This window comes from Chinchilla lanigera, unplaced genomic scaffold (assembly GCF_000276665.1).
Source record: "Chinchilla lanigera isolate Chin_1 unplaced genomic scaffold, ChiLan1.0 scaffold00023, whole genome shotgun sequence".
In the NCBI taxonomy this organism is placed as follows: Eukaryota; Metazoa; Chordata; class Mammalia; order Rodentia; family Chinchillidae; genus Chinchilla; species Chinchilla lanigera.
This window is the reverse complement of record NW_004955424.1, coordinates 23,004,053-23,024,382: the sequence shown is the minus strand read 5'-3', so window position 1 is coordinate 23,024,382 and position 20,330 is coordinate 23,004,053. Positions and strand designations below refer to the sequence as shown.

At 36.4% G+C, this 20,330-nt stretch overlaps 1 protein-coding gene across 4 annotated transcripts in view; it reads left to right on the top strand.

Moving 5' to 3' along the window:
* The window catches only part of Papolg (poly(A) polymerase gamma), a 28,419-nt gene extending 9,978 nt beyond the window's left edge, over positions 1-18,441 (top strand). For 3 of the 4 annotated variants that reach the window (XM_005385755.2, XM_005385754.2, XM_005385756.2), the window contains exons 7-22: positions 968-1,079; positions 3,369-3,458; positions 4,885-5,023; positions 6,488-6,560; positions 7,521-7,641; positions 7,970-8,054; positions 8,444-8,497; positions 10,017-10,136; positions 10,712-10,821; positions 12,793-12,914; positions 13,116-13,291; positions 13,531-13,619; positions 13,728-13,948; positions 14,583-14,648; positions 15,051-15,107; positions 17,034-18,441. In XM_005385755.2, the coding sequence (XP_005385812.1) occupies positions 968-1,079; positions 3,369-3,458; positions 4,885-5,023; positions 6,488-6,560; positions 7,521-7,641; positions 7,970-8,054; positions 8,444-8,497; positions 10,017-10,136; positions 10,712-10,821; positions 12,793-12,914; positions 13,116-13,291; positions 13,531-13,619; positions 13,728-13,948; positions 14,583-14,648; positions 15,051-15,107; positions 17,034-17,132 (1,734 nt within the window). In that variant the 3' untranslated portion in view covers positions 17,133-18,441. The other variant, XM_013514739.1, reaches the window with a different exon arrangement.
* The last annotated feature ends 1,889 nt before the right edge of the window (positions 18,442-20,330 follow it).

The following is a 20,330-nucleotide window of genomic DNA, read 5'->3' as shown; positions in this document are numbered from 1 at the left end:
TCTGCTTTATTGGGTCTACTGGGACTGTTACCACTTGCATTTCAGCTTTCATAGCCTTTGCTGTTATCTTCTAATAGGTCATGCCTTTAAAATGAAAAACATAAAACAAAATTTTCCTGGTATTTTAGTTGGATTTTTAGAAGGGGTAATAGTAAATGTGTGTTGGACCATCCATTTTTATCTAGGAATTCATAGTTTTGTTTTCTTTTTTTTTAATTTTAAAGAGAATTTTAAAAAAACTAGTAAAAACGATATAGAATTTCAAAACAAGATGATAGGAAATTAACAGTGGCTGTTATATTGCATATTGCTATCTTCAAAGTAGTTGTTCAGAATACCAGACATGCAAAATTGATGAAACAATTAGGCGTTAACTGTTCCTTTCAATAAACAATAGAAATTAATAGTATAATTATCTTAGCTATCTTGTGTATACATATTTTATATTTTTTTTTCCTTTTGTTTTTCTGTCTTTTCTCCTTTTCCCCCATCCCAGTTGTGCTTTCCTTTTTGAGCAGTTTCTTTTACTTTCACAATTTGATTTTTCTTTTTTTTTTTTTTTTTTTTTATCCTTTTTAAATTTAATTCACTGGTCTTTTTATTAGTACATGTTTACAGCACGTGATGATCACCTTTTTTTTTTTTTTTTTTTTTGATGTTCTTTCCATATGCTAAAGTCAGTGTTTTCCTTGGGCCAGGGAGGTACCTTAGTGGCACAGCACCACCTTCCTGGTTAAAAAAAAAAAAAAAAAAAGTTTTCCTTAAATAGAAATTTTCACTATCTTAAAACTTCACAGTACTTTTTCCATAAGACTGCCTACATAGGCCTTTTGAAATATTGGTAGAACTTCCCAAACTAATAATTAGAACTCTTTTTTTGAGGTGGAATGAGGAAAAATGGACTAGAAAGAAAAAGTAATGTTTCTCTTTTTTTTTTTTTTTTTTTTTTTTTTTTGCCTCTTCAAAGATTGATCTAGTCTTTGCAAGACTGGCAATACAAACCATATCAGATAATTTAGATCTAAGAGACGACTCTCGCCTGAGAAGCCTTGATATAAGATGTATTCGCAGTTTAAATGGTAAGCTTCTAAAGAAGAAATCTTAGATATGTGTGCGGTTCTTTTTGCACAGCTATTAATGGGCTTTTTTGGGTATTAGATTAACTCATTAAAAATGATGTTGGCTGGGATGGAGGTCACAGTAGTAGAACACATGTTTAAAATGTGAGAGACCCTAGGTTCAATCCCTAGCACTAAAAAAAGTTGTAAGTTTCTTGTACAGATAATAAGACTTTATTTAAGCAACCTAAAAGCCACAAATTTACATGAAAGGTGGTTTATTTTTAGAATTGTGGTTCACAAACTTAACTGATGTCAGCACCTCTTTAAAACCTTACTCCAAGGTTTATTGAACTGCAGAGTGAGGGCTGGGATGTAGCTGCATGGTAGAGCACTTGCCTAACATGCATAAGGTCCTGGGTTCAACACATGGCACCACCAGAAGACAAAACAAAACTGCAAAGTGCTTTTGTTTGTGTGGGTTATATCAGTCAGTATTTACCATATTAGAAATAAACAAAATTTTAAGATTTATGTATTAGCTCATTTAGAAATACCAGTAGCAATAATAAACCAATTATAAATTTAATAGAAAGTTTTTTGTGTAAAGAATGACTTATTTTTGTAACAGTTTTGCAAGTCTCTTCAACATTTGACTTAAAAGACAGCTAAATTATTTTATAGTCAAACAGGTAATACAGTGCTTTATTTTCATTAAAATATAAGAAGAAAATCTGTCCTCTTACAGATACCTACTTGATAAAGGGAAAGTGTTTTAAAAGCCTTTTCAGACAATTGAGGTTATTCTTCTTTGATACTACACCAAAACGTGATCATTTATAGTTTATCAGCTTTTTTGAGATATAATTACCCTTTTCTAGGTATAAATTCACTTGTCTGTAGTGTATTCACAGAATTATACACTGTAATCCAATTTGAGAACATTTCATCACCCTCACAGATGCCTCACACCCATTTGCAGTCATTTTCCCTGCCAGTCCCCAATCTCACACAACCGGCAATTCCCTTGTGTAGATTTGTCTTTTCTAAATATTTCACATAAGTGGAATCTTACATGCAGTAGTCTTTTGTATCAGACTTATTTCACTTAGCTTGTATAGTGTGCCTGAAGTTCATCCATGTCTGTATTTATTCCTTTTTTATCGCTGATAAAAGTGATAGTTTCTTAAATGTTAATTGGAACATGGAATCTATGAAATTTTGCGCTGTTATATTATTATCCATTGGTCTGTCTTCTCTTTTGACTGTGTCTTTTTACCCATGGATGATGTCATACTGTCATGCTTTGGTCATTTGGAAAATACTGGTTCACAGAGTTATGTGTATTTTTCAAATGTTAACATACATTATATTACAAAATCGTATTCATTAATGTCACCACCAATTTTGTTTGTAAAGTCTTAAGTATTTGAAAGCTTCTAGTAGCAGGTGCGAGTTACCCAACATTCTAACTTCTCTTGAGAGCTTATATTTCATGTATCCTTAAGGATGCATTTTATCACCTTTTTTCCCTTTAAAGTAAGAAGTTCACTTTTGGAATATCTCCTGAACCTCCGGCCTTGAATAACTGTAGTTTCTCTGTTAGCCATACTTTAAATTAAAACTGGTATTCCTTGACAAAAACAGGTTTATAACTGATCACTCACATGCTTTCCTTTAACTGTGTGTGGTGGTGAGGATATATTGTACACCAGTATATTGTGTTGCTGTTCCCTTGATTCCCTGCTAAAGTGACAGCAGTTTTATCCATCCGTGATTGTGCACCATTGGATCATTGCAAATGTTAACTCAGTAAAGAAGGCAAACAGAGCCTTGGCATTTTTAACATAGATTTTTATTATTATTTAAAAATAGATTTAAACAGATTTTCAAAGCCCATAACCAACTTTGAGAATGACTTGTTTATAGTGTCTTTTGTTTAATTTCACATTGTATTTTGCTGTATTTCCAGAATGTAACAGTAAATCAGGGTGTGTAAAATGATCTGTATTAAAGCAATTAAGTTTTACACCGTATAGGCATTCAGTTAACAAAGTTGATGTGGAAGAAAACTACAAAAACACTCAGACCCATCTGTATTGTAATATTAGATTTGATTACCATGTACCTCTCAATTCATCAAAAGCAAAGCGCTTTCTCAAATACATGTGCTAAATTTCAAATACATAGAGAAAATAAACCTTGATATATTGGTGTCTTTCATATTTGTAGCATTTGAGAAGCTGGAGCTTAGGAAAATATTTGAATTGAGTTTTGCGTAGTGAAAAATTAATGTTTTGTCTTTTTCAGGATGTAGAGTTACTGATGAAATTTTGCATTTAGTGCCAAATAAAGAAACTTTTAGACTCACCCTAAGAGCAGTGAAGTTATGGGCAAAACGTAAGTATCCAAGTCTTATGTTTACATTATAAAATTCCAATTTTGTTACTGGTTATAAAAGCACATGTGAAAACTCTAAGCCTATTTATACCACCAGGGATTGAGTCCAGTAAACTTTGGGGTAGTTTATTTTTCAGGTATAATAGTTATGTGTTCTGTTTGTGACTCTCCTTCCTTGGATGAAAGCTAAAAAACGGCCAGATTTTCCATCTCAAGTTTCAGCCATATGCATAGATGCACACACTTCTATATGTACAAGAGGTGATCAAAACTATAGTTAGTGTTTAAACTTATTATTGTAGAAGATACACTGCTAGAAATGATAGGACGAATATATTGAAAGCTGGAGGAAGCCAGGCGTGGTGGGGCATGCCTGTTAATCTCAACACTCAGGAGGCTGAGGCAGGGAGATTGCCATGAGTTTGAGGCCAGCCTGGGCTACCTAGTAAGTTCAAGGCCTCCTGGACTGTACAGCAAGACCAAAAACAAGGAGAAGAGTACTTTGAGGGCAATTACTGGCAATGTGTCTTTTACTGTGATAAAGCTTTAAATTAAATATGTCATAAAAGGCCTTTTGCCTACTCTCCACCTGACACAGGACACTATATTATTTGTAACCTCACTTATACATTCCTTAACAGTGCTGATAGAATCATTAAATACAGATAATCCTCGTTTTAACATATCATCTGTTTAGTGACTATTCAGACTTACAACCTACTGCTCAGATTCATGGCCCATCTTCTTTTGTGCAGTTGTGTGCATGTTGTTTATAGAGCCTTGGTGTCCTTTGTTTTGTACAACACACCTTGTTTTACAGTACTGTAATTTTTTGCCAGTTGTAGTGTACAATATAGTACTGTACTTTTGTTCTGTTATACATTACAGTACTGCATGTAAGGGTTATGCAGATAAAAGCAAAGTCAAATTGGAATTTCTTTTGACTATTTCTTTGTTCTCAAAATTGTACTGCACATATACAATTCCTCATTTAGGACCTAGCCTCAGGATCATGACTCTGCCATTAAATGAGGAATGTCTGTAGTTTGAGGGTGTAAACATCATAGAACACACTTCTATAAATCTGAATGATACAACCTAGGCCACAAAGCTATACAGCATGTTACTGCACTGAATACTGCAGTTGTAGCACATTAGCATCTGTGTATCTAAAGATATTTAAACAGTGAAAAGGTGCACAGCACTTACATGAGTGGAGCTTGTAGGACTAGAAGAAGCTCTGAGTAAATGTGAATGAGTGATCTAATTGGCTGTGGGCTTAGCATGAATGTCTGCTTATCAATTTTAATATTGTGTTTCTAAGGGAAAAACTCTAAGAAACACTCTTAAGAATGAAGTTATCCTGTTGAATGGCAAGGATTGTATTATATCCTAACAATAACTAATAAACATATTAATTTTCCAGGACGTGGTATTTATTCCAACATGCTGGGATTTCTTGGTGGTGTCTCCTGGGCAATGCTAGTTGCAAGAACTTGCCAACTATATCCAAATGCAGCAGCTTCTACACTAGTTCATAAGTTTTTTTTAGTTTTTTCCAAGTGGTAAGTGTATGTACTTTGACTATTTACTCATTTCTGCCTATAAGTAAATTTACTTGCAAGTTTAAGAGCTATGCACAGACTTTCTCTTGTTCGTCTTTCTTTTTTTTGTTTTGTTTTGTTTTTTTGAGACAGGGTCGTGCTATGCAGTTCAGGCTGGTCTTGAGCTCAGTTTGTAGCCCATGCTGGTCTCGAACTCAAAATGATCCTCCTGCCTCACCCTCCCTAGGGCTGGGATTACAGGCACATGCCACCATGCCCAGCCTCTGCTCTTTTTTTTAATATATTCTTTAAGTTTTAAAAACTTAGCAAATTCAAGGCAGTATTAGCACATCCAGATAGCATTTTATTTCTTTCTTTGCTTTTCTTTGATACCTAAGTATTGGATATATTTACAGGGTACCATGATGTGGTGTTTTTATATATAGTATTCACATCAAGATAAGCATATGTGTCCCCTCAAATATTTTTCTTTTTTGTGATGAAGATAAACTAAATACTTTCTTTTTACCTTTTATGACTATGCAGTACAACTAGCATTCCCTTTAGTCACCTTAACTGTGCAGTAGAACACTGGAACATATTTCTCTCTCAGACTGACTGAGTACCAATAGACCAACATTTCCTCATCCTTCCTTCGCTTTGGTTTACTTCCTAGCCTCTGGTGTTAATATTGTACTCTCTGTAAGAGCTGTGCTCCTACAGTCCACATAGGTGTGAGGTTATGCAGTGTTTGTCTTTCTTTGCCTGCTTATTTTGCCTAACATAATGACCTCCAGTTCTCTCCATACTGTCACAAATTACTGCATTTCATTTCTCTTTTTTATGACTAAACAGTATGCCACTTTCTTACAGGGAGTCTCCTTTAGCTTGGGAAAGAGATTACAATAGATTTTGCTCTGCACATTACAACCTGTGAAGAGATGGTTTAGTCTCTTCTCATCTATAAGCTAGAGATGATAATCATAGCTAACACATTGATTTTTGATTTGTCACTACTTTCAGTACAAAAAGTTACTAAATTATCAAAATTAAATCCAGGAAAGCAGATGAGAAGGAAAGAGAAGTTTCAGTCTAAATTAGTTACAGCTAAACAGGCATATTGGCACATGTGTATAATCCCAGCACTTGGGAGGCTGAGGCAGGAGGATCTCCATGAGTTCAAGGCCAGCTCGGCTTGAGTTCAGGACCTGCCTGAACTACATAGTGAAACCCTGTCTCAAAAAAAGCAAATAAGTAAATTAGTTACAACTAATAAGAGAAGTACTACTTGTTCTTTCAGAGAACACTGTTGCAAAATAATCTTTTCTTATATATTTTATTCCTTTTTTTCTTTTCCTTTTTTTTAAATTAGCAAATATCCAAAACATCTGCTGTGTAAAGGTTGGAACAGTATTATGATTTTAATGTTTTGTGTGGTATCTGAAGTGATATCCTCTGTGAGTTAATGTGCCTTGTTTACATTAGGGAGTGGCCAAATCCTGTGCTGTTGAAACAACCAGAAGAAAGCAATTTGAATTTGCCTGTCTGGGACCCCCGGGTATGTGATTTACCATGGAATTTCATTAGGGAGAGAACATTTCTCCAAATTACAGTTATTCCCCCTTATTCCTCCTCATTTTCCTTCTTGTAGCTACAATCCTTTCCTTCCCTTCACTGAATTTTTTAGTGCAGATGATTTGGATCACTAACAGGGATCTAAATATTACATCATTAAAAATGGCCCATGTAAGACTAAATAAGTAGGTATATCAACCAGAGTGCCATAATCTATGGTGAAAAACTGTCTCATAAGCAGTTACTAATAGTAAGGTACAGAGTGTATAAAAATAGACTGCTGTGCAGTTTAGACTGATGGGTCCAGGACACACCATGCATTTTCATTTGCTTTTCGAGTGAAGGCTCATTCCTCTGAGTAACCAAGGGGAGTTATCCATTGAGTGGGTGCAGACAAGGTACGAGAATAATTGGACCAAATAATGTGTACTGCAGTCATGATACTGTGTTTCTATGATTGCAAAAGGCCGTTCTTTATAAGACGCACCATCACATGCACAGCATTTCTGAGAAAAAATACATTGCAGTTTTCTTTGACTTTGACTGTCAGACATGTCTGACTTTAGAAAGAAATGTTAGGGAAGGGAAATGTACTTCTTAGAATTAAGGAGATTATAGCTGAGTGTGGTGTTGCACGCCTGTAATCCCAGCACTCAGGAGGCTGAGGCAGGAGGATCATTGTGAGTTCGAGACCAGCCTGGGCTGCAAAGTGAGTTTAAAGCCAGCCTGAGCTGCATAGTGAGACCCTGGCTCAAAAAGCCAGAAAAAAAAAAGACCAGCTTGAACTGCATAGGGATATCCTGTCTCCAAAAACAAACACAAAAAAGAACTAAGGAAATTTAGTATTAAATTTATATTTCATATTCTTCAGACTTTTGGGGAAATGAAGTGAAGACAGCTAAAATAAGAGAATAGACCAATTATTCTACTTCTTGTTTCACAGGTAAATCCATCAGATAGGTATCACCTCATGCCCATAATCACCCCAGCCTACCCACAGCAGAATTCTACATATAATGTGTCCACATCCACTCGAACAGTAATGGTAGAAGAATTTAAACAAGGTAAACACGTTGACCCCCTTTCTCCTTTACATATTCCTGCATGGTTTTGATTGACATTTTTATTCCCTGTTGCAGCTATGGTTTGGCAGTTGGAAATGTATAATTTATTCTCCCTAAAAATTCTTTCAAATTTTTCCAAGTATATGTTAATATTAAAGCCAGAAATTGAGCCAATCCAGTCTGATCTGGCTGAACTTTGTTTTTGTGTTCTGAGAAACAACAGAATATATTTATATTTTGTAACTCAAGAATTTGTTGGAGGTAGAAGTTTGGGAGTGGAGTAATAAAACAACCTGAGTGTCTTTCTCTGTCAATGTGTCTCATTTAGGTCTTGCAGTTACTGATGAAATTCTTCAAGGGAAATCAGATTGGTCTAAATTACTTGAGCCACCAAATTTCTTTCAAAAGTACAGGTATTTCAAATTTTGTGTTTTGTGCATGTGAGTGTGTAAGAACATTAGATTTTGAGGGGGAATATCTGATGGGTGATAGCTGTTACTTAGATTTCTTAACCAAGGTAGAGAATAGGTTAATAGAAATCAATCCTAAGTGCTATTAGAGTTCTTTTACCCTAGTAGCTCAAATCCAGTATAGTATTAGTGATGTTTAAGTATAATTTTTTTAATTATGGGATCTAGAATTAATTTTGTGGAAACCAAAGTAAGCTTTAATTTTTATAAACTGTGTGCTGTTATTGCCCTTTTGTTCATTGGGAGGGAGAAAAACAAGTAAATGTTGGAAAAGCGGACACTAACTGATGTTTCTTTTTTTTTTTTTCTGATTGTTGCTTAAAATCCTTTAGACATTATATAGTATTGACTGCCAGTGCATCAACAGAAGAAAACCATCTAGAGTGGTAAGACTTTGCAAGTTCTCTACCTATGTGGAGATAATATATTTATATGATGCTTTACCTTTTATAAAATACTCTTTCGCTTGATGTGCAAAATTGTATCAGTGATTGATATACATGACCATGAAGCGTCAATGATTGAGAAATATGATTAAGTTAATGTTTCAGAATCAGGAGTAACCTTAAGTATATATTTGCAGATACTGCTTTTTAATGCTTCTGAGTAAGAGTTAGGCAAAATTTTCATGTTGTTTGGATGATTCTGATACCCAGCTTCTTACTGAATTTTTCATCCTTGTTACCATAGTTTTCTCCATCAAAACTTGATGGAAATATACCATATATATATATATGTATATCTTTAACTTAGGAAATACTGGCATGAAAAGTTTCAGCATTTTAAGCGTCTGTCAAGAGGTAGGAGATATATTCTGCTCTAGGAGCAGTATATTCTTTCTAATGCATTTAAATCAATCCCTCATGCCAGCAGCACATTCATATTCCTGGCACCATTAGGTGAAAGCTACTGGGTCACCAGAGCTGGTTATGCTTTCCTTGGGTCTGACTTCTACAACTCTTAAGAATTCTTTTACTGAAGAGTATTTAATTTGTTTATATCAGGGATCAGGAAACTACAGCCTATGCCAAATTCAGCCTGCCAACCTCTGTTTTATAAAGTTTTATTGAAACATAACACATACTTGTTCATTATATTGTATGAGGTTGTTTCCTTGACGTGTTTGAAAAAAATTTTTTTAAATATTGTAATTCTAATTCATATACTCACAAATTAAGATGTGGACATTAGTCACATTTCTTATGTAAGTCAGAAAATTAATTTGCAGAAATCTGATGAAACTCCTTTTCTAACACCTAATTTTGAATTTAGGGAATTTTTTAAAAATGTAAGGTCTAGGCCATCGGAACTGCTTGCGATAGCCCATGCTGCATTTCCCAGATGCAGCGTGTACTTTTATTTTACTGTTATCTTCTTTTTCTCTTTACTTGGCCGAAACTCGTTCTGCAGAGCCACTCTTTACTTTCTGGAATAAACTTTGTCATTGTAAATAAACAAACAAATGTAAGGTCTGTTCATTTTGTGAATCAGAGCATGTTTACTTCCTGAATTATATGCCAGTGTTAGCTTTTTTGTTTACATTATAACCTTAATGTTTAGATAGATTTGAAAGTGGAATCAGGTTTAAGAACATTATCCAGCAGTCATGCTCAGATCATGACTATTTTATAGTCTTAACCAAAGCAGGGTAGTTTAGATTCAGAAATGCATTAAGTAGGTCAGTCCTTCTAAGAACAAGAAAAAAAAGTTTTTTTAAAGGGAGAGAACATACAGAAATTCATAAAATTTGTCATATGCCTGAACGGTATTTTAAATAGGCTCTATTATATTGGACTACATTATTAAGATGAATTTGTAAAGCTTCTTGATTAATGTGCTCTTTGGTTTACTTGAATATGATTTGCAAATTTAATATTATCATAAGAAAAAATTTGTTTATTTTAGGGTTGGATTAGTAGAATCTAAAATCCGTGTACTTGTTGGAAACTTGGAACGGAATGAATTTATTACTCTTGCCCATGTGAATCCCCAGTCATTCCCAGGAAATAAAGAACATCATAAAGAGTAAGTTTATTGTTTTTTAATAATATATTTCTTAAATAATGTCTTTTGGCATATGCATTGTTTCAAATCTGTTGCATCAGTGGGGTAGGATTAATAGTTTTGCATGTATGTGTCACTGGGGGCTAAACCCAGGGCATTTGCACTGAGCAGCAGCCCCACTTCTTTTGTATTTTTTGAGACAGTCTTGCTAAATTGGCCCAGGCTGAACTCAAACTTGGGATCTCTCTGCCTCAGCCTCTGATGGCGCTGGGAATATAGGTGTGCCCCACTCCGCCCCACTTACACGTTCGAGTGTGAGTGACCATGGATTACGGTTAAGGACACGGTGCTTGGGAACTCAGCACGCGTTCCTGCTCATCGAGCATCTCTATATTCAGCGAGCCACTTTCAAGAACACTTACTCTTTAAAACAACACAGGATAACTTATTAGTTTTGGATGTCAGTTTTAAGCATTTAACCAAGCCCCTGAAGTCTATTTATGAGATAGAGACATAGAGATTAACGTTTAATTACCAAATAGCTTCCGTAAAATTATTTTAGAAATTAATGCAGATTCTTAAATTTTACTTTACAGCAACAATTACGTATCAATGTGGTTCCTTGGAATAATTTTTCGGAGAGTAGAAAATGCAGAAAGTGTTAATATAGACTTGACATATGATATACAGTCATTTACTGATACAGGTAAGACTTTGTCATCGTAGAACTGTGACTCTGAGCTCTAACTGTAACTCAGTATTATCTGCTAAGATCTGGTGCCTATATTTTTTTTGAAGTTTCACAATTGGTTAAATGAAATGGTACATCCGTATTGTGGAAATCTGCTGGTATTTTAAAAAGGAAAGGCATGATGAAGCACTTTCCAAGCCATATTAAGCTGGAAGGGTTGCCGAATAATGCATGTAATATGCTACCATTTGCATACATAAGAAAAAAAATTGCATATTTGCTTACAAATGCATAGAACGTTCCTGGAAGAGTACTTAGTTTTAAAAAAAAAAAAAAAAAAGCTGACAAGGTTGTTGCTTCCACTTGAAAGACAGCCTGTCTAGGGAACACGTGTGAGGAGACCGACTGTTGTTCAACCCTTATAAGGTTTTGAGCCATATAAATATGTTACCTGTTTTAAAACAGAAAGAAAAATAACTAAACTCTGTAGATGATGATGTTTGTGCATAGCTGAGGTGTATAATCACAAGATGACTTAATTTCTAATGTTTTTTTATGTGAAGTAGATAGCAATAGGTAGGACTTGCTGAATATATTTCAGGATCCAGAATAGCTTTCAAATCTAGCCCCCAGCCACACCTCTCTGGAGTGTCTTAATATAGGTTATAAATTTGGTTTGTGTTGATGTGAAATAGTGTATATTCGTGCTATTACTATTCTTTGACTCATCTGAGTTTTCTAAATGCTTTTGAGCTAGCCCACACATTTATCATGGTAACACAGATTCCTTAGAATCACTAAATCACATTCCTGGGGATCTGGGTATGGTGGTGCATGTCTGTAATCCCAGCCCTTGGGAAGCTGAGGCAGGAGGATCACTCTGAGTCCAAGGCCAGCCTAAACTTCATAGGGAGACCCTGTCTCAAAAAACAAAAGCCAAACATTTATGGGGAATAGAACCAGAGAATCTGAAATTCATAGTAATTATTTTATAGGCAATCTGGAATGAGAACATAGATGTAAATTTTTCCATTTTAATTTGGTCTCAAATTTTTCAAAAAGGAGACTGTTGGGATGCCCTGTTTAGTATAGATATAGAAAATGCTCTTTTCTAAATGTGGAAACTTTAGACCTCAAGAAATTAAAAATGTACTACAATTTACAATAGTTGCTGTGTAAAACAAGTCTTCCATAGCTATCTTTTTTTTTTTTTTTTGGTTTTCTTCCGGTACCAGGAATTGAACTCACAACGTTGGGCTTGCCAGGCAGGCACTTTGCCACTGAGCTAAATCCCCAGCCCCTTCCATATCTATCTTTAGTAGGTTTTTAATCCAATTGGCTATTCACAAATACATTAATTATGTGATAATATAGCTGGTTTTCTTACAAAGCATGAAATCTAGGCTTGTATGTATTCTGATTCGGGCAAGATGTTCAGAGCTATTGAGCTTCATTTCCCTCCCTGTACAATAAGGATGTACTTACAGGTGGTTTGTGAAGTCTGATGTTCAGTAATTAACGTGGGCTACAGTAGTAAAAGTAGCTTCATGGACAAGAGAAAGGTTGAATTGCATACTGGATACTTAGTATAAAAATTGACTCAGGAAAAAAAAATGGACTCAGGCTCCAGCACATAGTTTTGAAGAGAGGTTGTCTTTTGGAAAAATAGCAAAAAACAATGTTTAGAAATGTTTTTACCTGTACATTTCTCTTGTTAATGAGATTGGATTAAGAGAGAATTAGAAGATGGACATGCAAAACTAGTTCTTGAATTGGATTGTGACTGATAAAAGTGTTTTGGAAACATTTCTTGTGTAAGAGGAGTGTGTGTGTGTGAGTGACTGGGGACTGAACCCAGGGCATGTGCACTGAATAACCTTCCCACCCTGGTTGAGGAGATACGGAGGGAATCATGTACTTTAGAATAAGAAAACAGCTCTGAGTTCAGGAGGAAGTTTCCCATTTAACATATTAATATTGTTACAGTGTACAGACAGGCAAACAACATAAACATGCTGAAGGAGGGAATGAAAATTGAAGCAACTCATGTAAAGAAAAAACAACTTCATCACTACCTTCCAGCAGAGATTCTTCAAAAGAAGAAAAAGGTAACTTTGTAACCTTACCTCTCCAGTAAGGTTCCACTCAGACAAATGGGACCAAGTTTGAATTTTTATATCTCTCACAGAAATTGAAAGAAAGAAAAGATACAGACAATTCAATGATAATATGCTTCTATGCACTTCAAAGTTGAAGTGCTCCATATTCTCATTTGTCTTTTGAAATTCTACCACTTCCCTCTATTTCAGCAAAGTCTCTCTGATGTCAGTCGAAGTTCAGGCGGACTTCAGTCTAAAAGATCGTCTCTGGATAGCAATTGTCTGGACAGCTCCAGAGACACAGACAGCGGAACGCCTTTTCATTCCCCAGTGTCTGCAAACAAACCTTCTAAGCCTGAAAGTCCTCCTGCAGGAGAGACAGAAAGGTCTGCATATTAAAATCATCCTTTCAGTCTTCAGTTTATTTGAAGATACGTGAACTTTTCTATATCTTTGCTAATGCCTTTTTAATGGTTTAAAGATTTCACTTGACGAGCTGCTAGTCAGTTTCTTATTTAGAAATACTTGACAGTGCTGTGGGGGGATAGTATGGACTTCAGAGCATGGAGGAATCATTGTACAGAAATTAAATCATTTAATGATGATAATTTAATACCTTTATTAGGAATAGTGCCGAGCCCGCGGCTGTAATTGCAGAGAAGCCACAGAGTGTCCCACCAGCTCAAGGACTATCTATTCCAGTAATTGGTGCAAGTATGTATCTACACTTTATGAATGGTTCTACTTAATAAATATTTAATTATCAAAGTCATTTGTCAGATAAAGAAGAGACAAAATTAAATGGTCACTTTTCTTTTTCAGAGGTTGACTCTGCAGTAAAAGCTGTATCTCCCCCAGCTGTGTGCACCATTCCTACTGTTGTAGGGCGAAATGTCATTCCTAGAATAACAAACCCCCACAACCCTACCCCGGGACAGCCACATCTAAATGGAATATCCAGTATGACCAAGAATGTTACACCCAAAAGATCTCATTCCCCATCCATAGATGGGGCACCTAAAAGGTTGAAAGACATAGAAAAGGTAAAGTTACAACCTCACTGGTGACTCAGTAGTTGTTTTTTAAGGTTAACTTAATACCAAAGAACCCACAGTTTACCATAGCTATGTTAGTTTCTTAGGAATTGATTGTTTGAAAAGAATATTTCAGGGGGCTGGGGATTTAGCTCAGCGGCAAAGCGCCTGCCTAGCAAGCGCAAGGTTGTGAGTTCAGTTCCTGGTACCGGAGAAAAACAAAAAGAGAAACAAAAACAAAAAAAAAAAAAAAGAAAAGAAAAGAATATTTCAAACCCAAGAGGGATAATACCAAGTGCGCATCCTAAATTCAAATTATTGATATTTCTGAAAAATGTGAATAGTTGATCTGAATTTCTCTTGTACCAGTTACTGTTGGTAGCCAAATTGTTTTTTGTGTTATGTTGATCCTCTTTGCTTCCAGTAGGTGGTGGTAAAGCTATGTAGACTTCTTAGAATCTGACTTGATTTAACCAAAAAAATCACTTAAACTGTACAAATTAAGGATAGTAGTTGAATTCAATGTAATTTAAAATCTCTTCTCTCACCAACTCGTTTGTGGTGGTTTTTGATGGTAGCCTGTTTATGTAAGTTCGTGTGGTCTTTATAGGTACATAACTCTTTTTTAATGTTGGTATTTTAGTTTATTCGACTTGAGTCAGCATTTAAGGACTCCCGCACTGCTGAAGACAGAAAAAGAAAAACAATGGTAAATATATTAATAACGTGCTTCAGAATAGTTTTTTTTTCCCTTCAGTTTTTATTTTTTTATTAGTACATTTGTACTACATAATGATTGCATGCCTCTTGTGGATTTCGTCCGTATGCATGACACATCTGTGTCCTTTTTCATCCCCTTCCTCTCCTTTCCCTCCCTTCTCCCTCCATCTCTTGACCCTTCCCATTTGAAAAAGATCTATCTCCCTACTTACTGCTTTTATTTTGCTCTTTATTTATACAGAATACTTAACAATGTGTCAGGAAAAGTTCTATATTAGAAAGTCAGATTAGATCTGTAAGGTTTTGCTTATATTATATTTCAAGTAGAAATGAGTGTTACATAGCAGAAAAAATTTTATGTGATTACTGTATGTGATTATTCTGTTTTTAGGATGCCATTGGAGGAGAATCTATGCCTATTCCAACTATTGATACATCACGCAAAAAGGTAATAGTCTTATCCATAGGCAAAATCATAGGTGAAAACCCAGCACTAGAAAAGGGCAAGAGTTTGACCCTGTTCTCAAGGAGCAGCAGTGTTATTTAGGGTTAAGGATGGAGATAGCAAGCAAAATAGATAGTCTTGAATATACATACCTCAGAAGCCTGAAAAAGAGCAGATAGTTTAAGAAGATGTCATGGTTTATTTAGATTGTGTTCACCCTTAGTTTCCTTGTCTTCAAGGGAGCACCTGGGGAGTGTAGCTTAGTGGTAGAACACTTGCCTAGCGTATGTGAGGCCCTGGGTTTAATCCCTCCAGTTTAAAGGGAAAAAGCAACAACAACAACTAAGGCATCCTTAAATCTCAATTTAAAGATTTATTCTTTTTTTTTTGGTACCAGGAATGGAACTCGGGATCTTGTGCCTGCCAGGCAGGTGCTTGTGCCACTGAGCTATATCCCCGGCCCAAAGATTTATTCTTTTAAGAGTTTATTCTTTTAAGAATCACTAATAAGTAAACTAATAGGTGCTTAAAAACCATAGTATTATTAAGCATGGTGAGATAATAGGTGCTTAAAAAGCAGCATTGTGTAAATCAGAGAAAGCCCTTCTCAAGAGTTTACAGAAAATAAAATGGCTTATTTTCACCCCACCCATTAAAAAAAAGTGCTGCTTATTGCAGTCAGTTGCCATTCCCTGGAATGTATTGGCCATTAGTTGTAGAATTTGTAAGCGTGTATGCGTGTGTGTGTGTGAGAGCACATGTATGGGTGTTGTGTGCATGTGTGTGTGTCTAAGTATAGTGTGATAATGGAAAAAAACAGTTTGAGGTGGATATTAGCTAATTCAAGAGGGAAATGACATGTCTGGATTTTTAAATATTTTACATATAAAAGCTAACTGGGTAAACCAGACAAATGTGACAAACATAATGTCTGAGGTTTGGTTATGACATGTGAGTCTCTGTTGCTCTGTTTCCCTGTTCTCTACTTTTATGTATGACTAGGGTTTTTTTTTCGTAGTTTTTTGGGGGTTTTGTTTATTTTGTTTACGAATGGAAAAATAGAAATAGTTTTAAGAGCATTAACTGTTAGTCATTTCTTGAAAGAAAATGTATCATACTACTTCTACCACACAGAAGTCTGTACTTTAGAAATCTTCGTTTGCTTCTCAGTTTCTTAGACTTCCCCTTCCTTATACAATAATCTTTAGCATCCTCAGAATTTGCACACAGATGTCCCTGAGTTTTTCCATCATCAGGGTTACCTAGCTAGGCTACAAAGCTTAGTTTTCCTAAAAACTACATATCTCATAGTTTTAAAAGTTTTCTCCAGGCCAGGCGTGGTGGCGCACACCTGTAATCCCAGCACTCGGGAGGCTGGGGCAGGGGGGTCGTTGTGAGCTTGAGACCAGCCTGGGCTACAAAGTGAGCTCAAGGCCAGCCTGGACTGCAGAGCGAGACCCTGCTTCAAAAAGACAAAAAAAAAAAGTTTTCTCCATGAATGTAGCGTAGAAGCTGAGGTATGTACACTGAGCAAGTTTTTCTCCTTAGCACTCATTTTTCACCTCATGTCCTAGGTGTTTCCTGTGTAGTCACCGGCACTTCCTATTTTGTTGTCTGACTTCAAGGAGGACGGAGTTCGCTAGTCTAGAAGTGGCAATTGATCCAACAAAGTCCTGTTGTCCTGTACACACGCAGTGACCTGCCACTTCAAGCCTTTTCCCTGGCCTGTCTGTGTTTCCGTTCCGACCCCGCAAAGAAGTCCCCAGAGCAAGAAATCCCAGTGAACAGACAGCACTGGAAGGGATTCTTCACACTCACACTTGAGTGTTTAGGAGCTTCGGGGATTTGGAGGAAGCGTAGGAGTTTTGACTTGGTTGTTCTGCCTGTGTGACATATACGTACGTGTCTCCTTGTTTGTTTTTCTAATAGAGACTGCCCAGTAAAGAGCTACCAGATTCGTCTTCTCCGGTTCCAGCAAACAACATTCGTGTCATCAAAAATTCCATTCGACTCACCCTTAATCGGTAAAAGCAGTGCCTCCTCACTAAAGAGAACATGCAGTCATACCATGGCATAGATGCCACCACTCTTCAGAATAGGAGTGGCTGTCACACATAAAATAGGTGAAGTTACAGTCATCAGCCTAACAACCTTGAAATGGTTTCCGAACTCTCACACTCTGATCTGCAAATGCTGTAGCATTCGCCCACAGATTGCTACATAACACTCCTGAGGATCACCTGCTATCAAATTGTCATCTACAGTATTATGGCTCTGCGTTGGGAGGTTTTACTGCCTTAACTTTAAGTGTTGCATTTCTCTATTATGGGAACCGGTTCTTAGCCACTTGGACACTGACAGAACAAGTCTTGAACTTTTTTGTCTATGTGTATGAGTCTTACGTTGTAATTAATCATTGTATAGAGTTGAAAAAGTTGAAAACAAAAAAAAATTGTCATGTAATTTTTCAAATGTTTATGTCTTTACTTTAGCATCAAAGTCACTTTGTAAACCCTGAGATAAATGAATGTGAGATATCTTTTCTGCTCTTTTCGTTTGTGTAGATGTACTGTCAGTTCTATTGATTTAAATTATTTTTTTCCGGATTGGCACATGGAATATTTAAACTTTAATTTTTTGTGCCTTTCTGTCCAAATGTTGTGTAACTACCAGGGAGGATTAGTCCAGTGATTCCATAAGAGTTGGGCACCATAAATTCTCTATATTTTGCCTCCTATGGAGGCCTTTGAAATGCATCTTTATTAAAAAATCAAAATACAACCAGGATACTGAAAGTCAGTATATGAATGGTGAAATTATTGCATACCCTACCGTCTCATGCCATTCTTGTTAGTTGGCTGGTATTTTTTACTGAGGAATAACTCATCCCACCATCACCAATAAGATACCTTTAGGTATGGGCAAACTTGTATTTTTGAGGTGTAAAATGAACTCGGCATGGTAACCCCTGACCATAACCCCACAACTTCAAACAGGTTCTTCACAGACTAGGCATGCAGAAATAGCCGTGGATTTTATTAAAACCTAAAGGCGTTTTTGAATGACATTGTTACCAACCATTAATTAATTGGCTCAGGACCTTTGTAATTTTTATTTAACAGTATGAGTTGTCTTTTTTACACTGCTGTTCTCAGTGCATTTCTTAAGATTTTTTAAGTTCCATGGGCGCATGCTGAGTTTATTAAAATCCATAACCATGTAATTCTTGTAATATGTTGATTCAGTGTTTTGTAAATGAAGTCGTATGTATTTTCAGAGTATTTTTGTATGTACTGTAAGATACCATCTTTTCAAAGAGAAACCTTTAAAACCTTTACTGTCTCTCTAATTTTTTAAATATAGACTATGCTTGAACTGTTGTATTTAAAGTGAAAACCATGCATGTGGGTTGCACAGTCGGGAATGCAGCTTTCACTCAGCAGTTAGTTGGTCTGGTAGGATAAACACAAACTGGTGCACCGAATATTGAGAATGAGTAAGTTGGCTGTGTTTTACAGCACTCATTAGATGCCACCTAGTCAGTGGAGAACTAACAGTCCATCTTCACATGCACACCATTACCATTGAGTTGAAATGCTTGACTGAAGATTGTCAGAGAGCAGTATCCTCCCTTTCCTACTCCTATTCCTTGGCCCATAGGTCTGGAAAGTGCAAGTTCTAGTGTTGAACATGTACGAGAGAAAACAAGAAAGAAAAGGAAAAAAACCTTAGAAAAGCAAGGGGGAAATACCCTGTTGAATTTTTTTTTTAATACTGGAGATTGAACCCAAGGCCTTTGCACTGAGGTATATCCCAGCTGGTTTTTATTTTTTATTTTGAAATAGGGTTTTACTATGTTGCCCAGACTGGGCTCAAACTTGCAACCCTCCTGCATCAGTCTCCAGAGTGCCAGGGTTATAGGTGTGCACCACCACACACAGCTCCATTATTCACTTTCTTCATAGCAGCAATAGACAAGAATGCAATCCCAGGACCGAGTTACAGCTGCCCTTCCAGCAGCTGTAACTTTTCTTGTATTCAGATATGTCTGCAAATACACTCAACAAAAGTGAATGGCTATGAAGACTGAGTTGAAAATTCTTCGGTAGGGAATTTGATTAAATTGTATATATTTGTTGTGTATGTGTTTCTGTATTTCATATCCCCCACATGTAAATCAGCCTGGAGTTAGGAAGGAAGTCTCTAAGAATTCCCTATATAGTATGTCCATGTTAACCCTATTACATAAATAGATCCTGTGGCGTGACCAGTGGAGTTTACCAAGGAAGAACAAGTTTATTCCGTAATACAGTCACTTCCCTTGGAGTAAGGGTCCAGTCACCGTGCTGTTAAGATATGGTCAAGGTTTCAACATTAGACTCCTCAGAGATGCTGATCTTCAGCGAGCGCTAACTCATTAGTTAACTGAGGAGCTGGCTGGCCGCTTGTGGTATGGTGGATTTGTTCAGAAATGAAGTGTTTCCCATCCTAATAAGAACTTTCAGTGCCATAGTAGGAGGCCTCCATTGTACCGATCCCAAGTAAAAGAAGATGTGGCCTGGGGTTGTAGGTTACATCGTCCAGAGGCAGTAACTACGTGTCTGTTTTCAAGTGTGAAACTATACCTAGAAATATATATTATGAAATCAGTAACCTGTTCTTCAATATATAGAGACATGTTCATTTTCATATTGTATTAGATTTTAATTTCATTTTTCAGGGACTGAAAAAGTGTATTTCAGAGGGGATGGTTTAAACCTTAGGAACTTAACCAGTTGGAGCTAGGAAGCACCTGGTTTACCTTCCTTTACAAGGAAGGGCCTTGTAAAGTGGAGAAGGAGCATGGCTTTGTCTTAAGGCAGCCATTAAGCAGTGTTACTGAAATGCTTGCTTTATCCTGTCGTAACGGTAACGGTTAAGTGAAAATGGGCTGAGCTTGCTTTCCACTATGTCCTGTGGTTTTGAAATAGGAATTCCTGACTTGGGGATTGGGAATCCTTAGGGAATCCTTTGTGATAGTATACAAGAAGTTTCTGTTGATACGCATTTTTCTGGGGAGAAATGTACGTTCATACGCATTTTTCATTAGTTTCTCAAAGTGGTTCATAATCCCCAGGAGGGGAAGAGGTAGAAGCCATCGGCGTGGAACAAGAGCTTTTGGAATGTCCTCCCTTTGATTCTGCCGTATTTCTGAACATACCCTGTGGCTATTATTAAAGTGGAGTG